Genomic DNA, 27,350 nt, shown 5'->3' on the forward strand with positions numbered 1-27,350 from the left:
GCCCGCGGCTCCCGCAGCTACCGCTCCGCGGCAGCTCCGTCGGCAGGCGCCGGGGAGACGTTCTCTGTCGGCCCCTGCTGGCCCCAAAGCGAGGCAGCCCCCGGCAACGAGGGAGGGTGGAATAATAATAATTAATAATAATAATAAAATAATAATAATAATAATAATAGCATTTGTTAAGCGCTTACTATGTGCAAAGCACTGTTCTAAGAGCTGGGGGGATACAAGGTGATCAGGTTGTCCCACGTGGGGCTCACAGTCGTAATCCCCATTTTACAGATCAGGTAACTGAGGCTCGGAGAATCAATCAATCAATCGTATTTATTGAGCGCTTACTGTGTGCAGAGCACTGGACTAAGCGCTTGGGAAGTACAAGTTGGCAACATATAGAGACAGTCCCTACCCAACAGTGGGCTCACAGTCTAAAAGGGGGAGACAGAGAACAAAACCAAACATACTAACAAAATAAAATAAATAGAATAGATATGTACAAGTAAAATAGAGTAATAAATATGTACAAACATATATACAGGCGCTGTGGGGAAGGGAAGGAGGTAAGATGGTGGGGATGGAGAGGGGGACGAGGGGGAGAGAAAGGAAGGGGCTCAGTCTGGGAAGGCCTCCCGGAGGAGGTGAGCTCCCAGTAGGGCCTTGAAGGGAGGAAGAGACCTAGCTTGGCGGATGGGCAGAGGGAGGGCATTCCAGGCCCGGGGGATGACGTGGGCCGGGGGTCGATGGCAGGACAAGTGAAGTAACTTGCCCAAGGTCACACAGCAGACATGTGGCGGAGCCAGGATTCGAACCCATGACCTCTGGCTCCAAAGCCCGGGCTCTTTCCACTGAGCCACGCTGTTTCTCTAGAAGCGAGAGGGAGCACCGCGGAGCCAGGCCCGGACGGAGGATGGAAGCCAGAGCACCGCGGCCAGAGACATGAGAGGATGAGGCAGTGAGAAATTGGCCGCAGGGGAACTGAGAGAGCGAACGGCCCGCTCCTTCCTTCCTTACCTTGCAAATCCGTCAGCACACTTCACTCCTCTAACGCCGACCAACTCACTGGGCCTCGATCTCATCTATTTCACCACTGACCCCTTGCCCACATCTTCTCTCTGGCCTGGAACTCCCCCCCCACCTTCAAAGCCTTATTAAAGTCACATCTTGTCCAAGAAGCCTTCCCCGACTAGGCCCTCATTTCCCCTACAACCTGACCTTTTTGTGTGGCCTATTCACTTTGGATGGGTACCTTTGAAGCAGCTAATATTCACCCTCCTTCAGTCCCACAGCACTTAGGTATAAATCAACAACAAGAATAATAATATTTGTTAAATGCTTACTATGTACCAAGCACTATAGTAGATACAGGATGATCAGGTCTCACATGGGGCTCTCAGTCTAAATAGGAGGAGAACAGGTATAGGATCCCCATTTCACAAATGAGGGAACTGAGGCACAGAGAAGTTAAGTGACTTGCCCAAGATCACACAGCAGGTGAGTGACAGAATTGGGATTAGAACCCAGGCCTATGATTTCCAGGCCTGTACTCTTTCCACTTGGCCATGCTGCTTCCTTAATTTATTTATACTAATGCCTGTCTCCCCGTCTCAGGGTCGTACCTGGAGAGTTTCGAGCACTCTACCAGTCTTGACTACGGGAGGGAGAGTCATGCAGAGGTATACCAATTCCATTCCTAGCTTAGGCAGTGGCTAGCGAGTGGAAGGCAATCTTTTACAAGTCAAAACTCACCTGTGCAGGGCAGCAGCGGCATGGGAGAGAGTCGAGGGTGGAGACAAGTTAACTGAGAGGAAGGAGGCAATGGTAAATCACTTTCATATTTTTACCACGAAAACTCAATGGATACACTACCAGAACGATTGCAAATGTAGGTGGGGCATCATGGGAGAGATGCGTCCGTGGTGTCGCTATGGGTCGAGATAACTCGACAGCATAAGACAAGCAACACAGCAATGGCTGTCTCCCCCTCTAGACTAAGCTCTTTGCGGGCAGGGAATGTATCTACCAACTCTGTTGAATTGTACTCTCCCAAGCACTTAGTATAGTGAGTGCTCTGCGGGCACTAGCCATTCAATAAATGCCACTAGATTGATTGGTTACTAGTGGGAGAAGGGTGTGGGTAAGTAGGAGGGAGAGAGCTGATCAAATGCCTTAAAGCCAATGGTTGGGACTTTCTTTTTGATGACAGGCGGACATGGCAATGCTTGGAAGTTTTTGAGAAGCACCAAGTAGCTTAGTGAAAAAAGTATGAGTCTGGGAGTTTGAGGATCTGGGTTCTAATGCTGGTTCTGCCGCTTGCCCACTGTATGACCTTGGGAAAGTCATTTCGCTTTTTGGTCAATCAATTGTATTTATTAAGCACTTACTGTGTACAGAGCAATGTATTACACACTTGGGAGAATAAAATATAAAGGAGTTGGCAGACAATGTCCCCTATCCACAAGAAGCTTACAGTCTAGTGGGACAGACATTAAAATAAATTATGAATATGTACATAAATGCTGTGGGGCTGATAATAATAATAATAATAATAATAATAATAATAATGATGGCATTTATTAAGCACTTACTATGTGCAAAGCACTGTTCTAAGTGCTGGGTGATGGTGGGGTGAATAAAAGGTTGTTTAGTTGAAAGAGCTCAGGCCTCGGAGTCAGAGGACCAGGTTCTAGTTCCAGCTCTGCCAACTGTTTGCTGTACGACTTCACGCAAGTCATCTAACTTCTCTGTGCCTCAGTTATCTCATTTGCAAAATGGAGATTCAATCCTACTCCCTCTTACTTAGACTTTGAGCCTCATGCGGGGCAGGGACTGTGTCCAACCTGATTACCCCAGCAGTTAGAACAGTGCTCGGTACATAGTAAGCACTTAACAGGTACCATTATGATTATTATTATCATAAAGGATACAAATTCAAGTGCAAGTGTGATGCAGAAAGAAGAGGGACTGGGGAAAATGGGGGCTTAGTTGGGGAAGGCCTCTTGGAGGAGATGTGATTTTAATAAAGCTTTGAAGGTGGGGAGAGGGGTGATCTGTCATTTATGAAGGGGGAGGGAGTTCCAGGCCAGAGGTCGGACACGGGCGGTGGGTTGGCAGTGACACAGACAAAATCGTGGTACACTGAGTAGATTGGCTTTAGAGGAGCCAAGTGTGTGTGCTGGGTTATAGTAGGAAATCAGGGAGGCAAAATAGGAGGGGGTAAAGGGATTGAGTGCTTAAAACTGAAGTAAGTTTCTATTTAATGGGAAACCACCAGAGGTTCTTGAGGAGTGGGGAAAGATGGACTGAATGCTTTTTAGATAAATGATCCAAGCAGCAGTGTGAAGTATGGATTGAAGTGGGGTAAGACAGGAGGCAAAGAAAACAGCAAGGAGGCTGATGCTGTAATTAAGGCAGGATAGGATAAAAATAATAATAATGATGGCATTTGTTAAGCGCTTACTATGTGCCAAGCACTGTTCTAAGCACTGGGCTAGATAAAAGATAATCAGGTTGTCCCACATGGGGCTCACAGTCTTAATCCCCATTTTACAGATGAGGTAACTGAGGCACAGAGAAGTGAAGTGACCTGCCCAAAGTCACACAGCTAAGTGGCGGAGCAGGGATTAGAACCCATGACCTCTGACTCCCAAGCCCATGCTCTTTCTACTGAGCCACGCTGCTTCTCAGGATACATGCTTGGATCAACGTGGTAGCAGTTTGGATGGAGAGGAAAGAGGATTTTAGCGATGTGATTTGGTGACAGATTGAATATGTGGGTGGAATGAGGAAGATGAGTCAAGGGTAATGTCTATTGGCTTGTGAAGTAGAGACTGGAGGTGCCATCTACAGTGATGGGGAAGTCGGAGGTAGGACAGGGCTTGTTCCTCACTTTCCTCATCTGTAATATGGGGAATCAATACCTGTTATTCCTCCCCCTGAGACTGTGAATGCCATTTGGGACAGGATCTGTGTCTGACCAGATTATCTCCTGACCTGAAGGCCCCCCACTACACCATGTTCTCAGGCTACTGAGAACACTCCACCACCCTCCTCCCTCCCCCCCCCCCACCCCCCGTCACCTCAGTGACCCAACTCCTGAGCCCCCATAAACATCCACCCCCAGGACTCAGGTCCCCAAGGATGTCCCCTGAGCTGGCAGCTGGTTGGATCGGAACGAGCACGTAGAACAAGCCCTGATTCATACCAGTTTTATTATTCAAAGTTAACCATTTACAGGGAATTGGGGGTGGGGGAGGAATCTGGCCAGGGGGTTCACCAGCTATTTACAGGAGGGTATCGGGGAGCAGCAGCAAGGGATGGGCTGGAGAGGAGCTCAGCCCCCGGGAGCCAGAGGCACAGTTTGTAGGGGAGTCAGAGCTGAACTTTCATCCCAACGTCCTCAGCATGAGCCTAGGGGACAGAAGCAAAGGGTGGGGAGGGAGAGGGGAGGAGTCAGAGCTGAACTCTTCTTCACATGAGTCTGGGGGAGAGGATCTGGGAGAGGGGAGTGGGAGGGGAAGAGGAGGCAGGGGAGCGAGGGGTGCGAGCAAGGTGGGAGGGGCCGGTGCTCTCAGTACCTGCATCGCGTGGTGGATCCAGTCCCGGAATTCACTGACTCTGGTGTAGACTCCGGGTTTCTGTGCCAGGGCACAGCCCATCCCCCAGCTGACTATCCCACACAGCCTCCAGCGCAGAGTCTGGGAGAGTGTGTCCTCACACACGAGAGGCCCCCCGCTGTCCCCCTGTCAGAGTGAGCGGGAGGGGAAACAAGTGGGCTGAGGCGTACAGGGCAGGGAGTAGGAGCAGGGACTAGACTGGGGATGGGGCCAGTCATCAGTCAGCCACTCTTCAGCCAACTGGACTTATTGAGTGCTGACTGTGTGCATCATCATCATCACCATCAATCGTATTTATTGAGCGCTTACTATGTGCAGAGCACTGTACTAAGCGCTTGGGAAGTACAAATTGGCAACATCTAGAGACAGTCCCTACCCAACAGCGGGCTCACAGTCTAAAAGGGGGAGACAGAGAACAAAACCAAACCTACTAACAAAATAAAATAAATAGAATAGATATGTGCAAGTAGAATAAATAGAGTAATAAATATGTACAAACATATATACAGGTGCTGTGGGGAAGGGAAGGAGGTAAGATGGGGGGGATGGAGAGGGGGACGAGGGGGAGATCATCATCATCAGTCGTATTTATTGAGCGCTTACTATGTGCACAGCACTGGACTAAGCACTTGGGAAGTACAAATTGGCAACATCTAGAGACAGTCCCTACCCAACAGTGGGCTCACAGTCTAAAAGGGGGAGACAGAGAACAAAACCAAACATACTAACAAAATAAAATAAATAGAATAGATATGTGCAAGTAGAATAAATAAATAGAGTAATAAATCTGTACAAGCATATATACATAGATACAGGTGCTGTGGGGAAGGGAAGGAGGTAAGATGGGGGGGATGGAGAGGGGGAGATCATCATCAATCGTATTTATTGAGCGCTTACTATGTGCAGAGCACTGTACTAAGCGCTTGGGAAGTACAAATTGGCAACATCGAGAGACAGTCCCTACCCAACAGCGGGCTCACAGTCTAAAAGGGGGAGACAGAGAACAAAACCAAACATACTAACAAAATAAAATAAATAGATATGTACAAGTAAAATAAATAGAGTAACAAATATGTACAAACATAGATACAGGTGCTGTGGGGAAGGGAAGGAGGTAAGATGGGGGGGATGGAGAGGGGGGCGAGGGGGAGATCATCATCATCATCATCAATCGTATTTACTGAGCGCTTACTATGTGCAGAGAGCACTGTACTAAGTGCTTGGGAGAGTACAAAATCACAGACACATTCCCTGTCCACAATGAGCTTACAGGTTAGAAGGGGAGACAGACATTAATAGAAATAAATAAAATTATGGATATATACATAAGTGCTGTGGGGCTGGGAGGGGAGATGAATAAAGGGAGCAAGTCAGGGTGACAAAGAAAGGAGTGGAAGAAAAGGAAAAGAGTGCTTAGTCATGGAAGGCCTCTTGGAGGAGATGTGACTTCAAGAAGGCTTTGAAGGTGGGAGAGTCACAGTCTGTTGGATGCGAAGAGGGAAGGCATACGGGCCAGAGGCGGGATGTGGGCGAGGGATCGGCAGAGAGATAGACGAGATCAAGGTAGAGTGAGAAGGTTGGCATTAAAGGAGTCAAGTGTGTGGGCTGGGTTGTAGCTGGAAAGTAGCAAGGTGAGGTAATAATAATAATAATTTTGGTATTTGTTAAGCGCTTACTATGCACCAAGCACTGTTCTAAGTGATGGGATAGATACAAGGTAATTAGGTTGTTCTACGTGGGGTCCTCAGTCTTAATCCCCATTTTACAGATGCAGCACTGAGGCTCAGTGAGGCACAGGGAAGTTAAGTGGCTTGCCCCAGGTCACACAGCAGAAAAGTGGCGGAGCTGGGATTAGAACCCTTGTCCTCTGACTCCCAAGCCCGTGCTCTTTCCATTAAGTCAAGCTGCTTCTCAAGTAGGAGGGGGCAAGGCTATTGAGTGCTTTAAAGCTGACAGTAAGGAGTTTCTGTTGGATGTGGAGGTAGATGGGCAAACACAGGAGATACTGGAGAAGTGGGGAAACATGGCCTGGATGTTTTTGTAGAAAAATGATCCAGGCAGTAGAGTGAAGTATGGATCAGAGTGGGGAGAGGCAGGAGGCAGGGAGGTCAGCAAGGAGGCTGATACAATAACCAAGGAGGGATAAGATAAGTAATTGGATAAATGTGATAGCAGTTTGGATGGAAAGGGCAGATTTTAGCAATGTTGGGAAGGTCAAACTAACAGGATGAAGTGATGGATTGAATATGTGGGTTGAATGAGAGAGAGGAGTCAAGGATAACACCAAGGATATGGGCTTGTGAGGTAGGAAGGATGGTGGTGCTGCCTACAGTGATAGGAAAGTGAGGGGAAGAACCGGGTTTAGGTGGGAAGATAAGGAGTTCTGTTTTAGATAGGTTTGAGGTGACAGCAGGACATCCAAGTAGCGATGTCTTGAAGGCAGGAAGAAATACAAAACTGCACTGAGGGAGAGAGGCCAGGGCTGGTCCCTCAGTAGATTTGGAAATCTTCATAGAGATGTTAGTTGAAGCCATGGGAGTGAATGAGTTCTCCAAGGGATTGGGTGTAGATGGAGAATAGAAGGGGATCCAGAACTGAACTTTGAGGGACACCCACAGTCGGGGAGCGAGAGGCAGAAGAGGAGCCCGTGAAAGAGACAGAAAGAGCAGCCAGAGAGATAGGAGGAGAACCAGGAGAGGACGGTGTCAGTGAAGCTGAGGTTGGATAACGTTTCCAGGAGAAGGGGGTGGTCGACAGTGTCGGAGGCAGCTGAGAAGTCGAGGAAGATTAGGATGAGTACAGGTTGTTGGGTTTGGCAAGGAGATCATTAGTGACCTTTGAGAGGGCAGTTTCTGTGGAGTGAAGGGACGAAGCTGGAAAGTGGGGGCAACAAAGCGGGGGGGTAAGGGACACAGGCAAGGGCTTGGGGGCCACACCTGGCAGGCGTCGATGCCACCCTCAGTGAAGCCGGCACACAGCATCTTGGGTTTGACCTGAGCCCCGTAGAAGCCCGGGCTGGTGCAAACTGCGTGGCTGAGGACCGGCACTCGGGCCTCCTGGAGCACGTCGGCCTGCTGCCCTGAGGATGGGGGTGGCGGTGAGTTGGGAGTACAGACCCCTACAGCCAACGACTCTGTCCCTACATCTGGGGGTGGGGCAGGGCAGGGCAGCACCACCCCTTGTCCCGTCCCCCAGTGGAGAGCTCACCATAATATTGGGTGTTTCCCCAGCCCGTCACAGTGCAGACTCTGCCCTCCTCCACCGACTGGCCGGCCGCAGGGAGACACACAGGCTGGATGAACTCTGCAGTTGGGGGAGAGGAGGAGGGGACACACTAACCTGAGCCCCGACCCGAGGGGTCCAGATCGGCCTGAGCCTCTGCCCGGGGTGGGGGGGTGAGCTTCCCCGGAGGCGGGTGGGGTCAAACACACTGGCCTGTGCCCCGGTCCGGCATCCCCCACTCCACCCGCCTCGCCACCCCAATCTCTGGCCGGGCACACCAGTCAAGGGCAAGGAGTCAGACAGGCGGACCAGGGCGATGTCATTGCTGCTCTCCTCGCTGTTGGGGTCCTGAAAGGGCCTGTAGCCGCCGTGGTAGACCACCGCCTGGACTCCCAGCTCCAGGCCCTGCTCCGAGGTCTGCGTCACAGCCCCCGCCACCACTCGCCACCGAGCCAGAACCCGATTTCTCCTGGTGGGGGCGGGGGAGGGGAATGAGGGAGGCTGTCAGGGGAGGTGTCACGGGGAGTCCCAACCCTACACCTCCCTCTTCCAGCCTTCCGGGATCTGCAGCTGCCCCCCACCCCCAACCCATCCCACTCCCCACGCGTCCGCCTCCTCCCAAAGGGTCACTCACTCAGGGAAGCAGTGGGCAGCGGTCAGCACCCAGTCTCCGGCCAGCAGGGAGCCCCCACACAGGTGTGTCCCGTCATAGCGCAGACTCACCTGCCACGGCCAGCGGCCCAGGCTGGCATCCTGCCCTCCCACGATCCGGTCCACGGGCAGCTTTCGCCGACCACAGTCTAGAAGCACAAGTATCACGTGGTACCCCTAGGACTCGTGATCGGGGCACAGCAGGGTGACTCAGCCACAGCTGTGGCCAATGATCTGGTCACAGACGTAGCCACGGTCCACAACTTGGCCACAGATAAGGCCATAGGCAGCCATGGACACAAACACACACACGCGCGTGCGCACACACACAGGGACTCTCCAGGATGTAGGCAGGGCCCTCTGCATATATGAGCATCTGTACACGCAGACAACCCTGACACATCCAATACACAGACTCATGGGTAGACATGGAATGAGAGATAGAAAAAGGAACCAAACCATGTCCACCTACCAGGAAAGAACACATTACATAAATACATACATAAAGAGAGCCTTTGACTCCATGAAATGCATGACACAAAGCCCCTCCCTAGATGCACCACCCCAGCCCCTCTCCCAGACAGCCAGAGCCACAGTGTCTTCAGCCCCCTCAGTCCCACATGTGCAGGTGCCTTGTCATCCTCCAGGCTCATAGGAGCCACCGCTGATGGTGAAACCCAGCTGTGGGGGGGTGTGCTTGGAAAGGCCAAAATGGCCTCACTGCATGCAAAAAAACTGGATCCTTGGTGTTGACAATGCTAAGCACTTTTTGTCACTTTTGCCTCACTTTCTCTCAACCCTTAGCATAAGCTTCTGCTCCAAAAGAGCTGCTCGTTCCTGGGCCGTCGTGGTCCATCACGGGCCGGGCTGGTCTGTGACTCCTGGCATTCAGCTGCAGTGCACCACTGTCAGAGGCTGGCGGTACTGTGTCTTCCTCCTTGCTTTTGCTCTCCTGGTTTCTGCTCCATATTCAGCAGCTCTTCAGATACCCGGCTGGCATTCATTCTCCTCCCTTGTGTCCCACCCAACACAGCTCTGTTGTAGCGAGTGTCGCTGGGAGGCTCAGGGGGAGGCCGAACTCGGCCCCAGGACTGCGTGACCCTGCCCTGACACTCGGCATCTAGTTTGGCCCATAAGCAACACCAGAGGCAGTGGTGAGGAGCTGCAGGGGGCTCTGGCATAAGGTCCAGGACCCTCAGCTGTGGAAGAGGTGGGGCACCCTACGGCTTGGAAACACACCTTTAGTTTCGTCTGGAGCTCACAAACCCCCACCACTGCTACCGTCACTCAGTCTACCAGTCCCCAGAGGAAGTGCTGGCCTTCATAACTCAGTGTCTTTTTCTTTTGGTTTGCTTTTTGGGGTATTAAGCACTTCCTATGTTCCAGGCACTGTACTAAGCACTGGGGTAGATTCAAGGTTGGACAAAGTCCATGTCCCCCATGGGGTTCTCAGTTTTAATCCCCATTTTAAAGGTGAGGTAACTGAAGCACAGAGAAGTTAAGCGATTTGTTCAAGTCACACAGCAGACAAGTGGCAGAGCTGGGATTAGAACCCAGGTCCTCCTGAATCCCAGGCCCGGGTTCTCCCACTAGGCCACACCACTTCTCTGTATTCTTCAGACTTATCATTTGTCCATCACTCCTGCCTGACTGGGTGAAGTGGTTTACCTTTGCACGTCTTCTTGGGTGTTTGGGTCATTAGGCTGCAGTCAGTTGCCAACAGTCATTCTGTCATGACTGTTTCTAGGGCTTTGGATGATGCTCGAAGAGCAGTGAAGCTTATTCTCACACCCGCATCCTGCTCTCTGGTTGCATCATCCAGTGAGGCCATATTGAACAAGTTGTACGGGACCTGGCCCGATCAGCCTCACTCCGCTGGTGATGGGGAATGGACCGGACAGGGCACCCTCGGCTCCGACCTGCCCAGCCAGGCCGTCAGGAACTTCTCAGGGCAGCCAAATGGACTGCACGTATAAATGTGCACCCCCACCCGCCACCCTCCACGTACACCCCCAGATGCCCCCTCTGATCTCCTTCCCATATTTACCCCCAAAGCAAGGGTGCGCAGGAAGGGTCGGGCCCAGGGGTGCAGAGGGAAGCCTGGATGGCAGCTCCTACCTTGACAGAGAACAGCCAGGAAGCGGCCAGCGGGACAGTCACTGTCGGGGGTGGGGGTGGAGGGGAGGGAAGGAGGTGAGCGGAGACCGAGGGCACCCACCTTCCGCCTCACAACCCAGTCCTCTCCCACATGCCAGCACCCCCCGGTGTTCCCCTCACCATAGGGCCACAGCATCCAGCAGGCTCCCAGCAGTGGGCAGCCGCTCCTCATCCACACAGAAGTATCCTGATGTGCCGTTGGAGCCGGATGTCCGGACGTCCAGCTCCTGGTGAGTCAATACCCTGCGGGGGTGGGAATCTAGGGTCAGGACAGCGTCCCAGTCCCGGCCTCACCCCCGGCCCCACCTCCAGCGCCATCCCCGGCCCTGCTACCTTGTGAAACCCAACCCCAGGTGAGTCGATGCCCAGCAGAGGCGGGGGCAAGGTAGCACCGTCCCATCCCAACACCCCAATCCAACCGGGCCCCAGACCCACTCCCACAACCCCTGCTGAGCCCCTGCCCCACGTCCCACCCCGGCCCAACTACCTGGCGAAGCCCATCTCCTCACAGCCCAGGGCAGCCGCCTGTGCATTCAGTTGGGAGGAACACAGCAGCCGCCACTGCGCCTTGGCCGCGTCGTACACTGCCAGGCGCAAGTCCCCGGGGCTGACCTGCACTGTGGGACCGGGGCAGGGGTCAGAGGTCAGAGTGGGTCCCACAGGAAGTCACAGGGGGGATGGGAGGGAAGCCGAAGCATTTAGGATGGGGGTCTCAGGCCCTGAGTTGGATGCTCAGTAAAATGCCCTACAAACAGTAAATGCTCAATAGATGGTACAGATTGATTGATGGTAACAGACACTCACCAGGATACAGCCCATCACCTGAGCCAGGCAGTACCACAGCCACTGCAGAGAGATGGGCACAGGTGAGGGGGAGGCCAGGGGGCGGGGGGGGGGCCAGGAGGGTGGCACGAGGAGGGTGACTCCCAGGAGGGTGGCACGGGGAGGAAGAGTCCTGGGGCGAGGGGTGATATAGGGAGGGTGGCATGGAGAGAGCAGCAAGGGGAGGGGGAGGGGAGGGGAAGGTGAGGGAAAAGGAGTTCCAGGGGTCATGGGAGGAGGGAGGGGTGGAAGGGGACACGAGTCCAGGCTCTCACCGATGACCCAGCTCATGACTGCCACAGTAGCCAGCACCACGAGGGCCCCGATGAAAACAGCCGTGATCCTGAGCGGTGACCACGCTCTCCCCGATGGCCGACCTAGGGTACACACCCAGTCCGCCCTCCAACCCTAGTACCCCACAATCCTGACCCCCGGCCCCCAAGTCCCCAACCCTCAGGCTCCCAGATCTTGACTTTATGGCCTATCACAGGCAACAAGACTGCTGGGCCCAGGCCCCAGACCCCCCAGGCCCCTAGCCCCCCGGAACCCCAGACCCCCAAGCCCCAAGGTCCCCAGCTCCCCGGGCCCCCGGCCAACACTTCAGAACCTTGTGTTCATGTCTGGGAAGGTGAAGGCGGGAAGGAGAGGGGAGGGGAGGGAAGCGGGCGGCGGGAGGAGCACCTATAGGCCTCTCCCCATCTCACTAGGGCCGAAGAGTTCTGAATGCCCCACCTCAGGGGAAGGAGAGGAAGGAAGTGGAAGTCAAGGAAGGGGAAGGAGTTAAACAAAATAACCAAAATACATAGGAGTTAACCAAAATACGTACTGAGTAATTGATATGTACTCTGGGTAGAGGTTTGTACTAAGCTCTTGGGAGAGTTAGTAGATATGGTCTCTGCCCTTGAGGAGCTTACAGTTTAGTTGGGGAGACAGATCTCAAAATACAATATTTTTTATTGTATCGTCCCCCTCCCCTTCACAGGGGCCTGGACTGATGTGGCGGCCAGAGAGAAGGCACGAGAAAGAGAAGCAGCATGACCTAGTGGTTAAAGCGCGGGCTTGGGAGTCAGAGGACCTGGGTTCTAATCCTGGCTCTGCCATTTGTCTGCTGTGTGACCTTGTGCAAGTCACTTAACTTCTCTGAGCCTGTTACCTCATCTGTAAGATGGGGAGTAATACTGTGAGCCCCATGGGACCACGGACTATGTCCAGCCTGATTAGCTAGTCTCTACCTCAGCGCTTACTATCCTGCCTAGCACATGGTAGGTGCTTAACAATTACCACAAGAAGAAAGAGCACAAGGTGTAGGTGCCTCTAGAGGAATGGAACAACTGAGCTGGGGTGTAGTGGGATGGGAGTGAGGATAAGTAGTGGGAAGAGAGCTGATCTTGCTAAAGCCAATAGTCAGAAGTTTCTGCTTGATGTAGACATGGCTGGGCAACCGTTGGAGGTTTCTGAGGAGTGAGGAAATGGGCTCAGAATGGAGGTTGAAGAAAAGAATCAAGGCAGTGGAATGCAGTACGGAATGGAGAGGGGAGAGGCTGGAGGCAGGGAGGTCTTGCAAGAAGGCTGATGCGGTAGTTGGGCTGGGATATGACAAGCAACCCGACTATTGGGCTGGAGAGAAAAGGGCAGATTCTGGAGTTGGTAAGGAATAAGCAGAAGAATTTGGTGACGGATTGAATATGAGGGTTGAAAGACAGAGAGGAGTCAAAAATAGGGCAGGGAACAGATCTAACAACTCTGTTACATTGTACTCCCCCAAGCACTTAGTACAGTACAGTATGGATTACCAGGAGGCCAGTACAGTCCGGTCCAGCCCCCCCTCCCTTCTGCACCTTCCCCCCTCCCCCGACTTCTCCCCTTACTTCTCTTTCCCCTCTTTTTCTCCCTTCTCCCCCCCGCCAAACTTTTCTCCATCACCCTTCCCTCTTTTTTCCATCCCTTTCTCATCCTTCCCCCCTTAACTATCTTGCCCCTCTTTCTCCCTTCTCCTTCCTTCCCTCCCTTCTCCATTTCTTTCCCATCTTTCCCCCCACTTATCTTGCCCCTTTCTCCCTTCTTCCTCCTTCCCTCTCTTCTCCATCTCTTTCCCACCTTTCCCCCTTACCTCTCTTGCCCATCTTTCTCTCCCTTCTCCCTCCTTCCCTCCCCCCAACTTCTCTTCTCCCTCCCCTTCCCTCTCTTCTCCATCGTTCTCCCCTTTACCTCTCTTGCCCCTCTTTTTCTCCCTTCTCCCTCCTCCCCCCTTCCTGCCCTTCTCCATCCCTTTCCCACCCTTCTCCCCTTACCTCTCTTGCCCCTCTTTTTCTCACTTCTCCCTCCTTCCCTCCCCTCAACTTCTCTTCTCCTTCCCCTCTTCCCTCTCTTCTTCTCTTTCCCTCCCTTCTCCCCTTATCTCTTTTTCTCCCATCTCCCTCCTTCCCACTCCTCTTCTCTCTCTTCTCCCTCCCTTCCCCTTTTGCCTCTCATTCATTCAATCTTATTTGTTGAGCACTTACTGTGTGCACAGCACTCTCTTCACCCTCCCTTCCTCCCTCCCCACTTATTGATGATGATGATGATAGTATCTGTTAAGTGCTTATTATGTGCCAAGCACTATTCTAAGTGCTGGAGGCAATACAAGGTAATCAGGTTGTCCCACATGGGGCGCATAGTCTTCATACCCATTTTACAGATGAGGGAATTGAGGCACAGAGAAGTGAAGTGACTTGCCCAAAGTCACACAGCTAACAAGTGGCAGAGACGGGATTAGGACCCGCGACCTCCGAATGTGAGTTCAACGTGGGACAGGGACTGTGTCCAACCCAATTTGCTTGTATACACCCCAGCGCTTAAAACAGTGCCTGGCACACAGTGAGTGCTTAACAAATACCATTATTATTATTATCACAGTACTCTGCACATAGTAAGTGCTCAGTACATACAGCTGATTGATAGATAATACCAAAACTGGTGGTTTACAAGACAGGGAGGATGGTGGGGTTGCCAACAGCGATGGGAAAGTTAGGAGGGGAAGAGGATTTCAGAGGACAGATGAAGAGTTCACTTTAGGATAGGTTGAGCTTGATGTGTGGGCAGATATCCAGAAAGAGATTTCCCGGGAGGGGATATTGCGATTTCGCATGTGAAGTTGCAGAGGATGAGATAGGTTGGGGTTAGTGAGGTAGATTTGGAAGCCATCCACATAGAAGGGCTAGTTGAGGCCATGAGAACAGATGAGCACCCCACCCCCCCTTTCCCCAAGGGAGCGGGTGAGGATGGAGACATGAAGGGGACCCAGAACTGAGCTTTGAGAGACCCCCCCAACACACAGCCATGCTGTGGAAGGCAGAGGAGCTGTTGGCAAAAGAGACAGAGAGGGATTGGTGAGAGAAGTAAGAGGAGAACCATGAGAGGAATGTCAGGGAAACCATGGGTATATAGTGTTTCCAGCAGAAGGAGGTGGTCCACAGTGTCACAGGCTGCCAAGACACCAAGGAGAATTAGGACAGCATGCAGTCCATTAGATTTGGCAAGGAGGGGTGACTTTAAAGAGAGCAATTTTGACCAAGTAGGAGAATGGGGAAGCCAGATAGCAGAGGGCGAGGAGAGAAGTGGAGGCAGGGACTGTAAACGGTGCATTCTAGGACTTTGAACAGGAATGACTGAAGGGAATCAATCAATGGTATTTACCGAGCATTTACGATATGCAGAACACTGTACTAAGCACTTGGGAGAGTGCAGCAGAATTGGTAAACAAATGCCCTGCCCATCAGGAGCTTACAGTCTAAACGGGGAGGCAGACTTTAACAAAAATAAATTACAGATATGTACATAAGTGCTGTGAGGCTGAGAGTGGGGCAAATATCAAGTGCTGAAAGGGTACAGATCCAAGTGCACAGATCAAGGAGATAGTAAGGAAGAAGGCGTGAGAAGATAATAATAATAATGACGGTATTTTTTAGTTAAGTGCTTACTATGTGCCAGACACTGTACTAAGTGCTGGGGTGGATAAAAGCAAATTGAGTTGGACACAGTCCCTGTGCCACGTGGGGCTCACAGTCTCAATCCCCATTTTATAGATGATAATAATAATAATAATAATGGCATTTATTAAGCGCTTACTAGTGCAAAGCACTGTTCTAAGCGCTGGGGAGGTTACAAGGTGATTAGGTTGCCCCTCGGGGGGCTCACAGTCTTAATCCCCATTTTACAGATGAGGGAACTGAGGCACAGAGAAGTTAAGTGACTTGCCCAAAGTGACACAGCTGACAACTGGCGGAGCCAGGGTTTGAACCCATGACCTCTGACTCCAAAGCCCGGGCTCTTTCCACTGAGCCACGCTGCTTCTCCAAGATGTGGTAGATGTGGTAACAGGGGCACAGAGAAGTGAAACAACCTGCCCAAGGTCACACAGCAGACAAGCAGTGGAACTGAGATTAATATTAATAATAATAACAATAATAATGATGGCATCTGTTAAGCAAAGTATTTGTTAAGTGCTTACCATGTGCCAAGCACTGTATTAAGCACTGAGGTGGATACAAGCAAATCAGGTTGGACAAAGCCCCTGTCCCACATGGGACTCGCAGTCTTAATCCCCATTTTACAGATGAGGAAACTGAGGCACAGAAAAGTGAAGTGACTTGCCCGAGGTCACACAGCAGACAAGTGGTGGAGCCAGGATTAGAACCCATGATCTTCCATGACTTTCTGACTCCGAGGCCTGTGCTCTATCCACTATGCCATGTTTAACAAATACGTCATTTCTTATTATTATAATCCAACTATGGGCCAAGCAAGTACTAAGCACTGGGATAGGTACAAGATAATCAAGTCAGACACAGTCCCTGGTTCACGAGGTGTAAGGGGAAGGGAGAACAGGTGTCAGATCCCCATTTTACACATAAAGAAATGGAGGCACAGAGAAGTTAAGTGGCAGTTCTGGGATTAGAACGAGGTCTTCTGACTCCCAGGCAGTGAAGGGGGTAAAGTGACAAGAGGTCTCTGTGGGGGACAGGACAGGTTTGTGGAGAGGAAGCATGTGGGAGTGAAGGCAGATGTAGTGGTTATGGGCCAAAAGTGGCATTTTGTTTCTGGTAAGGGTAGAGATTGTACAGTGACTGCTGAGGTCCGGAGTGTGTCCCCTAGTTGGTGACAGATCTGGTGGGGCAGAGCTGAGGAGCCAGAGGAAGCCGGTGTCTGGAAGGGCATTGAGAATGTCCACCTGGGCCGCTGGAGGACCCATGCCAGGGTGGAGAAGGAGAGAAGGAATGTGAAAAAGGCTTCCAAACTTCTCAGAAACCTGGAAGGGGTCATCGGAGGCAGTAGATGATGCTGTTGGTAATTGAAGTGGGTGGGAGGGATGGATGAGGTGGACATCAGGGGAGGGTTAAAAGACAGACAGAAGGGGTGGGACTGTGAGAGAGCAACACTGGAAAGCAAGAGGCAGGCCAACTCCTCCTTTCCCAGTGAGTCTGGGGAAGTGGGAAAAAGTGAAGCTCCCCCAGAGAGATTGGAGGAGGGGACAGGGTAAAATCCCCTGCAGGGAGCCAAGTCTGGGTGGTGGACAGAAAGACCAGTGATGGGGTCAGAAGCAGGGTGAGGATGAAGGGGTGTCTGGTCTGTCCCCCCAACAGGAGGAGTGAGAGTTTTTATTAAGCACTTACTGCACGCCAAGCTCTATATAAGTACTGGGAGAGAGTACACAGTTGGGAATTGGACAAGGGCCCTCTGCCCCTCAGCAGGCTCACAATCTAAGGATATAAATGGGGAGAAAGGCCTGGAGACAGACACATCAGGAGTGATAAGACTGACACTTGGTACTCCTCCTCTGCCTCCCACCCTCTAACTGAGGGACTCCCTCAAGGCTTCCTTCAATTCTCCAGCTCTACCCATTCCCTTGGAGAGAACTAGAAAACTCATTCACTCCCCCAGCTTCAACTTCCAGCTCTACGCAAATGATTTCCAAATCTACCTCTCCAGCCCCGACCTCTCCCCTTCTCTGCAGTCTCACATTTCCTCCTGCCTTCAGGACAGCTCTACAAAAATGTCTCCCCAACACCTCAAACTATAACTGTCCAAAACGGAATTCATTCATTAATTCACTCAATCAAATTTATCGAGAGCTTACTGTGTGCAGAGCACGGTACTAAGCACTTGGGAAAGTACAACTCAGCAATAAGGAGACAATCCCTGCCCACAGTGAGCTCCTCCTCTTCATACCCAAACCTGCCCTCTCCGTGTCTTTCCCATCACTGTAGACAACACCACTATCCTCCCTGCCTCACAAGCCCATAAACTTGTCATTATCATCTCTCTCATTCAACTCACACATTCTATCTATCGCGGATTCCTTTCAGTTGTACCTTCATGTTGTTGCTAAAATCCACCCTTTTCTCTCCTCTCCATCTAAACTGCTACTATGCTGGCTGGTCCCAGGACTTATTATATAATAATAATAATAATATCAATAATAATAATGGTATTTGTTAAGCGCTTAACATTGTGCCAGGCACTGTACTAAGTGCTGGGGTGGATAAAAGCAGATCAGGTTGGACATAGTCCCTGTCCCACGTAGGGCTCACAGTCTCAATCCCCACTTTATAGATGAGGGAACTGAGGTCAGAGAAGTGAAGGGACCTGCCCAAGGTCACACAAGAGACAAGTAGCAGAGCCAGAATTAGAACCCATGACCTTCTGACTCCCAGGACCGTGCTCTATCCACCACGCCATGCCGCTTCTCTATATCCCACCATGACCACTGCATTGGTCCCCTGCTGACCTCCCTGCTTCCCTCCACTCCAGTCTTACTTCACTCTCCTGTCCAGATCATTTTTTCTGAAAAAGCATTCAGTCCTCATCTTCCCATTCCTCACGACCCTCTTGTGGTTTCCCATCCACCGCCAGATCGAACAGAAATTCCTTACCCTCAGACTTGAAGCATTCAACCAGCTCACTCCCTCCTATCTTACCTTGATGATTTCCTACTCCATCCCGGCACACTCACTTGGATCCTCCAACGCCAACTGTACCTCGGTCTCATCTATCTCACTGCCGATCCCTCGCCAACATCATGCCTTTAGCCTGGAACTCCCTCCCCTTTTATATCTAATAATAAATATGATTGATTGATATCTGACAGATCACCATTCTCCCCACCTTCAAAGCCTTATTAAAATCACATCGCCTCCAAGAGGCCTTCCCTGATTAAGTTCCCATCTCCCCTATTACCTCTCCCTTCTATGTCACCTATGCCCATAGAACTGTTACCCTTTAAGGAATTGATATTCACCCCACTCTCAGCCCCACAGTGCTTATGTACAAATCCATAATGTACTTTAATGTCTCTCCCTACAGACTGTAAGCTCTTTGTGGACAGGGAACCTGTCTACCAACTCTGTTGTTCTGAACTCTCCCAAGTGCTTACTACAGTGCTCTGTTAGTCCGGTGCCCTGAACTCAGTCAAGCAATGAATCAGTGGTACTTACAATGGTATTTACTGAGCACTGACTATGAACAGAGCACTAAAGTAAGCGTTTGGGAGAGCAGGCTACAACAGAATTAGCAGAAAAATTCCCTGCTCATAATGACCTTACAGTCTAGAGGAAGTAGTCAGGGAGAGGGTGAGAGGATCAGTCCATCACGACCTTGGCAAGAGGGGTGGTAGGAGTTAGTGTTTATTAAATACCATTGATGAATTGAGACAGTAAAACACAACACATACAAATACACACAATAAAAGCAAAAATAAGCAGGATGCTGTGGCTGAAGGACCTGAACGTCAGGCTCGGAGTTGAAGACTCAGGCAGCCTCCAGTGCTTGGCAGCCTTTGGCTGGGATTGTGAGGCAGGTCAGGGAGAGGGGAACGGTCAGAGGGGGAAAGGGGGAGGAGGAGGACTAGGACATCCATTTGTCTGTCAATCAATCAATGGTATCTATTGAGCGCTTACTGTGGACCAGCACTGTTTTAAGTGCTTGGGAGAGTGCAATACAATAGAGTTGATAGGCACTATCCCAGCCCTGCCCTTACAGTCTGGAGGGTGAGAGAGAAATTAAAATCAATTCCAGAAAGAACTGGCAGAGGATATAAGGATATCAATCAATTGTATTTATTCAGCGCTTACTGTGTGCAGAGCACTGTACTAAGCGCTTGGGAAGTACAAGTTGGCAACATATAGAGACGGTCCCTACCCAACAGTGGGCTCACAGTCTAGAAGAGGATATAAGGATATATACATAAGTGCTGTGGGGCTGAAGGTGGGATGAAAATCAAGTGCTTAAGGGGTACAAATCCAAGTGCATAGGTGACACAGAACGCAGAAGACAAATAATCAACTGAACGTATTTATTGAGCATTTACTGCGTGTAAAGCCCTGTACTAAGGGCTTGGGAAAATACAATAATCCAGAGTTGGCAAATATGTTTCTACCCACAAGGAGCTTACAGCCTAAAGGAGACAGATATTATGAAATCTCTCACCCCTTCCCTCCTCCCCGCCTTAACTTTATTCATTCATTCATTCATTCAATTGTATTTATTGAGCACTTACTGTGTTCAGAGCACTGTACTAAGCGCTTGGGAAGTACAAGTTGGCAACATATAGAGACGGTCCCTACCCAACAGCAGGCTCACAGTCTAGAAGGGGGAGACAGACAACAAAACAAGACATATTAACAAAATAAAATAAATAGAATAGTAAATATGTACAAGTAAAATAGAGTCATAAATACGTACAAACATATACAGGTGCTGTGGGGAGGGGAAGGAGGTAAGGCGGGGGGAGGGGGAGGGGGAGAAGGGGGAGAGGAAGGAGGGGGCTCAGTCTGGGAAGGCCTCCTGGAGGAGGTGAGATCTCAGTAGGGCTTTGAAGGTAAGAAGAGAGCTAGCTTGGTGGACGTGCAGAGGGAGGGCATTCCAGGCCAGGGGGAGGACGTGGGCTGGGGGTCGATGGCGGGACAGGCGAGAACGAGGCACAGTGAGGAGGTTAGCAGCAGAGGAGTGGAGGGTGTGGGCTGGGCTGTAGAAGGAGAGAAGGGAGGTGAGGTAGGAGGGGACGAGGTGATGGACAGCCTTGAAGCCTAGAGTGAGGAGGTTTTGCCTGATACGTAGGTTGACTGGTAGCCACTGGAGACTTTTGAGGGGAGTAACATGCTCAGAGCGCTTCTGCACAAAGACAATCCGGGCAGCGGCGTGAAGTATAGATTGAAGTGGGGAGAGACAGGAGGATGGGAGATCGGAGAGGAGGCTGATGCAGTAATCCAGTCGGGATAGGATAAGAGATTGAATGAGCAGGGTAGTGGTTTGGATGGAGAGGAAAGGGCAGATCTTGGCGATGTTGCGGAGGTGAGACCGGCAGGTTTTGGTGACAGATTGGATGTGAGGGGTGAACTAGAGAGCGGAGTCCAGGATGACACCAAGGTTGCGGGCTTGTGAGACGGGAAGGATGGTACTGTTGTCAACAGTGATGGGAAAGTCAGGGAGAGGGCAGAGTTTGGGAGGGAAGAAAAGGAGTTCAGTCTTGGAACTCACCGCTCACTCATTCATTCATTCATTCAGTCGCATTTATTGAGCGCCTACTGCGTGCAGAGCACTGTACAAAGCACTTGGGAAGTACAAGTCAGCAACATATAGAGATGTTCCCTATCCAACAACGGGCTCACAGTCTAGAAGGGGGAGACAGGCAGCAAAACAAAACAGATGAGGGAACTGAGGCCCAGTGGGTAATTATGGTAATAATAATAATGACAGCATTGGTTAAGCATTTACAATGTGCCAAGCACTGCTCTAAGGGCTGGAAGTAGATACAGGGCAATCAGGTTGTCTCACGAGGGACCCACAGTCTCAATCCCCATTTTACAGATAAGGTCACTGAGGCCCAGAGAATAATAATAATAAATGATGATGGTATTTGTTAAGTGCTTACTATTTCCCAAGCACTGTACTAAGCGCTGGAATGGATACCAGCAAATCAGGTTGGACAGAGTCCCTGTCCCACATGGGGCTCAGTCTCGATCCCCATTTTACAGATGAGGTTGCAGAGGCCCAGAGAATTATAATAACAATGATACATAGTGATGGTATTTGTTAAGCGCTTACTATGCAACAAGCACTGTTCTAAGTGCTGGGGTAAATACACGGTAATGAGGTTGTCCCACGTGAGACTCAGTCTTAATCCCCATTTTACATATGAGGTCACCAAGGCCCAGAGAATAATTAGAATCAATAATGATGGTATTTGTTAAGTGCTTACTATGTTAGTGCTGGGGGTAGATTCATTCATTCAATCGTATTTATTGAGCACTTACTGTGTGCAGAGCACTGTACTAAGCGCTTGGGAAGTACAGTTAGACAACAGAAAGAGACAATCCCTACTCAACAACGGGTTCACAGTTTAGAAGGGGGGGAAGACAGAAAACAAAACAAGTAGACAAGCATCAATACCATCAGAATAAATAGAATTGTAGCTATATACACATCACTAATAAGATGATGATAAAATTAATAGTAATAACAATAATAATAATGGTATCTGTTAAGCGCTTAAGTATGTGCCAGGCACTGTACTAAGCGCTGGGGTGGATACAAGCAAATCAGGTTGGACCCAATCCCTGTCCCACGTGGGGCTCACAGTCTCCATTCTCATTTTCCAGACGAGGTCACTGAGGCCCAGAGAAGTGACGTGACTCGCCCAAGGTCACCCAGCAGACAAATGGCCAAGCCGGGATTGGAACCCATGACCCAGCGTGGCTCAATGGAAGGAGCCCGGTCTTGGGAGCCGGAGGTCATGGGTTCAAAACCACTCTCCACTGGTTCCTTCCCTTCTGCCTTCAAACATGCCCACGTCTCTCCTATCCTAAAAAAAACCTCTCTTGACCCCACCTCCCCCTCTAGTTATCGCCCTATCTCCCTCCTACCATTCCTTTCCAAACTCTTAGAACGAGTTGTCTACACCCGCTGCCTCAAATTCCTCAATGCCAACTCTCTCCTTGACCCCCTCCAATCTGGCTTCCGTCCCCTACACTCCACCGAAACTGCCGTCTCAAAGGTCACCAATGACCTCCTTCTTGCCAAATCTAAAGGCTTCTACTCTATCCTAATCCTCCTCGACCTCTCAGCTGCCTTCGATACTGTGGACCACCCTCTTCTCCTCAACATGCTATCCAATCTTGGCTTCACAGACTCTGTCCTCTCCCGGTTCTCCTCATCTCTCTGGCCATTCATTCTCAATCTCCTTTGCGGGCTCCTCCTCCCCCTCCCATCCCCTTACCGTAGGGGTTCCTCAAGGGTCAGTTCTTGGTCCCCTTCTGTTCTCTATCTACACTCACTCCCTTGGTGAACTCATTCGCTCCCACGGCTTCAACTATCTTCTCTACACGGATGACACCCAAATCTACATCTCTGCCCCTGCTCTCTCCCCGTCCCTTCAGGCTCGGGTCTCCTCCTGCCTTCAGGACATCTCTATCTGGATGTCCGCCTGCCATCTAAAACTCAATATGTCCAAGACTGAACTACTTTTCTTCCCTCCTAAACCCTGCCCTCTCCCTGACTTTCCCGTCGCTGTTGATGACACTACCATCCTTCCCGTCTCACAAGCCCGCAACCTTGGTGTCATCCTCGACTCCGCTCTCTCGTTCACTCCTCACATCCAATGTGTCACCAAAACCTGCCGGTCTCACCTCTGCAACATCGCCAAGATCCGCCCTTTCCTCTCCAACCAAACCACTACCTTGCTGGTTCAATCTCTCATTCTATCCCGACTGGATTACTGCATCAGCCTCCTCTCTGATCTCCCATCCTCCTGCCTCTTCCCACTTCAGTCTACACTTCATGCTGCTGCCCGGATCATCTTTGTGCAGAAATGCTATGGACACGTTACTCCCCTCCTCAAAAATCTCCAGTGGCTGCCAGTCAACCTATGCATCAAGCAAAAACTCCTCCCTCTCGGCTTCGAGGCTCTCCATCACCTCGCCCCCTCCTACCTCACCTCCCTTCTCTCTTTCTACAGCCCAGCCTGCACCCTCCGCTCCTCTGCCGCTGACCTCCTCACTGTACTTCGTTCTCGCCTGTCCTGCCGTCGACCCCCGGCCCATGTCCTCCCCCTGGCCTGGAATGCCCTCCCTCCGCACATCCGCCAAGCTAGCTCTCTTCCTCCCTTCAAAGCCCTTCTGACAGCTCATCTCCTCCAAGAGGCCTTCCCAGACTGGGCCCCCTTTTTCCTCTCCTCCTCCCCATCCCCCCTGTATGTTTGTACAGATTTATTACTCTATTTATTTTACTTGTACATATTTACTATTCTATTTATTTTGTTAATGATGTACATCTAGCTTTATTTCTATTTGTTCTGACTACTTGACACCTGTCCACATGTTTTGTTTTGCTGTCTGACTCCCCCTTCTAGACTGTGAGCCCGTTGTTGGGTAGGGACTGTCTCTGTTGCCAAACTGTACTTCCCTAACAGTACAGTGCTCTGCACACAGTAAGCGCTCAATAAATACGACTGAATGGATGAATGAATGATATTAAAATTAATATCTTACCATCTAAGAGGGAGACAGGTATTAATTTCAATCAAATCAATATTAAAATGAATTATGGTTGCGACCCTAAGGGCTGTGGGGCTGAGGGTGGGGGGAATAAAGGGTACTGACCCAAGTGCAATGGTGAGGTAGAGGGGAGAGAAAAATGGGGATAAGGGTTTAGTTAGGGGAGGCCTCTTGGAGAAGATATGATTTTAATAGGGCTTTGAAGAAGCGTAGAGTGGTGGTCTATCAGAAGTGAAGAGGGAGGGAGTTCTAGGCCAGAGGTGTGACATGAAAGAGGGCTTGGTGCAAGACAGAGCTTGAGGTCCAAGCAGCAGTTTGGCTCTGGAGGGGCAAAGTGAGCAAATAGGGAAAATGAGGGTGTAGGGAAGGCCTCTTGAAGGAGATGTGATTTTAATAAGGCTTTTGAAAACTTCCCCTCTGGACTGTAGCTCATTATGTACAGGGAATGTGCCTGTTGTATTCTCCCAATCACTTGGTACAGTGCTCTGCACACACTATGCCCTCAATAAATATGACTGATTGATTGAAGGTGGGGAAGGTGATCATCTGCCATATATGAAGGGGGTGGGAGTTTCAGGCCAGGAGGAAGACGTGGGTAGGGGTTGGCAGCAAGATATATGATACTGAGGTATAGTGAGTAGGCTGTTATTAGAGGAGCGAAGTGTGTGGCTTGGGTTGTAATATGAGTTCAGCGAGGTCAGGTAGGAAGTGGGGAACTGATGGTAGGAGTTTATATTTGATAGGCAACCACTGAAGGTTTTCAAGAAGTGGGGAGATGTGGACCACCTGTCTTTCCTTCCTCCAACTTTTTGTCACTTGCCCATGCTTTGGGGTCCAATCTGAGGATCATCATCACCATCGTCATTATCATAATAATGCTATTTGTTAAGAGCTTACTTTGTGCCAAGCAATGTGTTCAGCATGGGGTAGATACAAGACAGATCAGCCGCAGCCCCCGTTCCATAAGGAACTCTGGGTTTAAACAAAAGAACAGGATCCCCATTTCAGAGATGAAGAAACTGAGATAGAGAGCAGTTAAGTGATTTGCCCAAGATCACACAGCAGACAAGTGGAGGAGTTGGGATTGGAACCCGGGTCTTCTGACTCTCAGTGCTCTTTCTATTGAGCCTTGCTGCCTCAGTCTGTCTGTTTGCCCTCCACAGTCTGTCTGGGTGAGTGGGTGCACTTAATTCACTATGGTACTTATTCTCCCCCACAGCCCCCCCAGAAACTCCTACCTGCTCCTGGATGAAACACAGTCCTAGGCAGGGTAAGGGTGGGGGGAAGCCCGGGGTTGGGCGCCGGGGGGGGGGGGGGGGTGCTGGGGCCTCAGCTGCACAAGGTCCAGCAGCAACCTGGTTAATGGTTAACAGACTGAGGAGACCAAAGGGGACAGAGCTAAAGGCCCTGGGGGGTGTTGGGGGAGACCTGAAAGGTCATGAAATACTAGGTGGCCAATCCTGGGAGGGGAAACAGGATCAAAGGGCCAGTGGGAGGGATGCCAGGGGAGGACACATAGGCAGGGAAGTACCAACTGTGTGGCCGGCCAGGGGGGTGGCAAGGGAAGGAAGCTGGTGGGGGCGGGGGGAGTGGCAAGGGAGGGAAGACAGGTAGAGCAGTAACAAAGAGCCAGCTGGTGGTTGGGGGCTGGAGGGGACAGACAGGTAGGGAAGTACCAAGGGGGTGGTCAGGGGGGAGGCTGGAGGGGATAGACAAACAGGTAAGTACCAAGGAGGTGGTCAGGGTTTGAGCATTTGAGAGGACAGATGGGGTAAAGGGGAAAATGGGGGTGACACTGTCAGGTGCTGCCCACAGGGCCCTGTGGACTTTCGTGCCACCTTTCCACACCTTTTGTGTACTCAGAACCTCCCACAGCAGCTCTCTGTGCACGGATTTACCGACCCAATTATTTAAGCACTAACTCATGCACATATCCATTCCTTCCTTCTCCTACCAAGATTATTTCAATGGCTGTCTCCCAGGCTAGACTGTAAACTCCTTCAGCCAGGCCTACTATTTAGTGCAGAGTACTAAACTGAGCTCTTGGAAGAGTAAAAATTGATTGACTGCAGCAGGAAACATCATCGAAACCCAGAAAGGTTTATGTAACTTTATAGATATGCCTTCCTTGAGGGGAGATTCAGGGACCAAAAGGGGAGAGTCAAGGAGGCTTGGATGGTCCATCCTGATTTACTGGGGGAGAATCGGGGCTGGAGAGGGGAGAGTCAGAAGTGTTGTGTGGAAGGTGTTGCAGAGAAGCAGCGTGGCTCAGTGGAAAGAGCACGGGCTTTGGAGTCAGAGGTCATGGGTTCGAATTCCGCTCTGCCACGTCTGCTGTGTGACCTTGGGCAAGTCACTTAACTTCTCTGAGCCTCAGTTACCTCATCTGTAAAATGGGGATTAAGACTGTGAACCCCACATGGGACAACCTGATCACTTTGTATCCCCCCCCCAGCGCTTAGAACAGTGCTTTGCATATAGTAAGCGCTTAACAAATGCCAACATTATGAAGGTGTTAGATCACTGGGAGGAGAGAGTCAAGAATACAGGGATGGAGAGGGGAGAGTGTTGGGCGGTTCCTCACTGACTATGAGGGGTGCCCAGGAACGTCAGGGGGTCACCGTGGAAGACACAGACCTGGACCGGACAAGCGTGGGGAGCCAGCGGCGGGAGGGGGGAGCGGGAAGCAGGGAGAGCAAGCGGGGGGGGGAGGGGGTGGACACACTCACTGTCCTTCTCGGCCATGGCCCCGCTGTTGGTTAATGATTCCGCGAGCGAACGGTGGGGCAGAACGGCCCGGGGGAGCCGCCAGAGGGGCCTAGGGAGTGGGGGGGGGGCACTGAGTCAGGAGGGCAAGGTGCCCCTTGGGCGCAGCCCGCCGGCCTCCCTCCCCGCGCTGTCCAGCAGTCGCCAGCCTTCATCCAGGGCTTTCGGTCATCTCGGACCGGGACACGGTTACAGGCTGGGAGGGGACTCTGAATGAGGGTTTGGACCTTTGGGTCCGCAGAGGGAACGGGCCCAGAGGGGCGGTTGAGGGGGGCCGGGGGAACGGAATAGATCCGGCTGGAGGGGAGCGAACAGGAGAGGGAGCGGGAGGGGGTTGCGGGGGTGGGGAGGGAGGAGGAGAAGGACGACGACGACGAGGCCGTCCGCGGGAAGGGTGCTGGCCTCGGGGGCTTTGCAAGGGCGCGGAGGGCTGCGGGGTCCTTACCGATGACTGCCCGGAGGGGCCTGGATCCCGCGTCCTAGGGGACCATCCGGGGCCGGCGGAGAAACATGGTGGTGGGCCGCCGGGGGCTGGGGAGCTCGGCCAGGGCGGCCACCCAGGCCCCTGCAGTTGGGGGCTTTGCACACCGACTCACCT

At 51.4% G+C, this 27,350-nt stretch overlaps 1 protein-coding gene and 1 non-coding gene across 4 annotated transcripts; one reads left to right on the plus strand and one right to left on the minus strand.

Annotated features, from left to right (window-relative positions):
- The first annotated feature begins 1,592 nt into the window (after positions 1 to 1,592).
- Positions 1,593 to 1,730, plus strand: LOC119946261. Its single transcript, XR_005456367.1, has one exon. It is a non-coding gene; the product is annotated as a small nucleolar RNA SNORA7 (small nucleolar RNA).
- A 2,453-nt stretch (positions 1,731 to 4,183) lies between these two features.
- HPN (hepsin) lies at positions 4,184 to 27,340 on the minus strand. 3 transcript variants are annotated; one of them, XM_038766886.1, is made up of 13 exons: positions 27,198 to 27,340; positions 26,716 to 26,804; positions 11,735 to 11,836; positions 11,442 to 11,483; positions 11,125 to 11,254; positions 10,758 to 10,880; positions 10,599 to 10,639; positions 8,464 to 8,629; positions 8,108 to 8,298; positions 7,815 to 7,910; positions 7,544 to 7,686; positions 4,569 to 4,733; positions 4,184 to 4,401 (listed from the first exon to the last, which is right to left on the minus strand). In XM_038766886.1, the coding sequence occupies exons 2-13, from the start codon at positions 26,729 to 26,731 to the stop codon at positions 4,363 to 4,365; spliced, it is 1,254 nt and encodes a 417-aa protein (XP_038622814.1). In that variant the 5' UTR covers positions 26,732 to 26,804; positions 27,198 to 27,340; the 3' UTR covers positions 4,184 to 4,362. The 3 variants fall into 3 exon arrangements, with proteins under 3 accessions (XP_038622814.1, XP_038622815.1, XP_038622816.1); XM_038766887.1 differs by lacking the exon at positions 26,716 to 26,804; XM_038766888.1 differs by lacking the exon at positions 27,198 to 27,340 and having other exon boundaries at positions 11,735 to 11,859; positions 26,716 to 26,798.
- Between the last annotated feature and the right edge of the window lie 10 nt (positions 27,341 to 27,350).

This window comes from Tachyglossus aculeatus, chromosome 26 (assembly GCF_015852505.1).
Source record: "Tachyglossus aculeatus isolate mTacAcu1 chromosome 26, mTacAcu1.pri, whole genome shotgun sequence".
Taxonomy (NCBI): domain Eukaryota; kingdom Metazoa; phylum Chordata; class Mammalia; order Monotremata; family Tachyglossidae; genus Tachyglossus; species Tachyglossus aculeatus.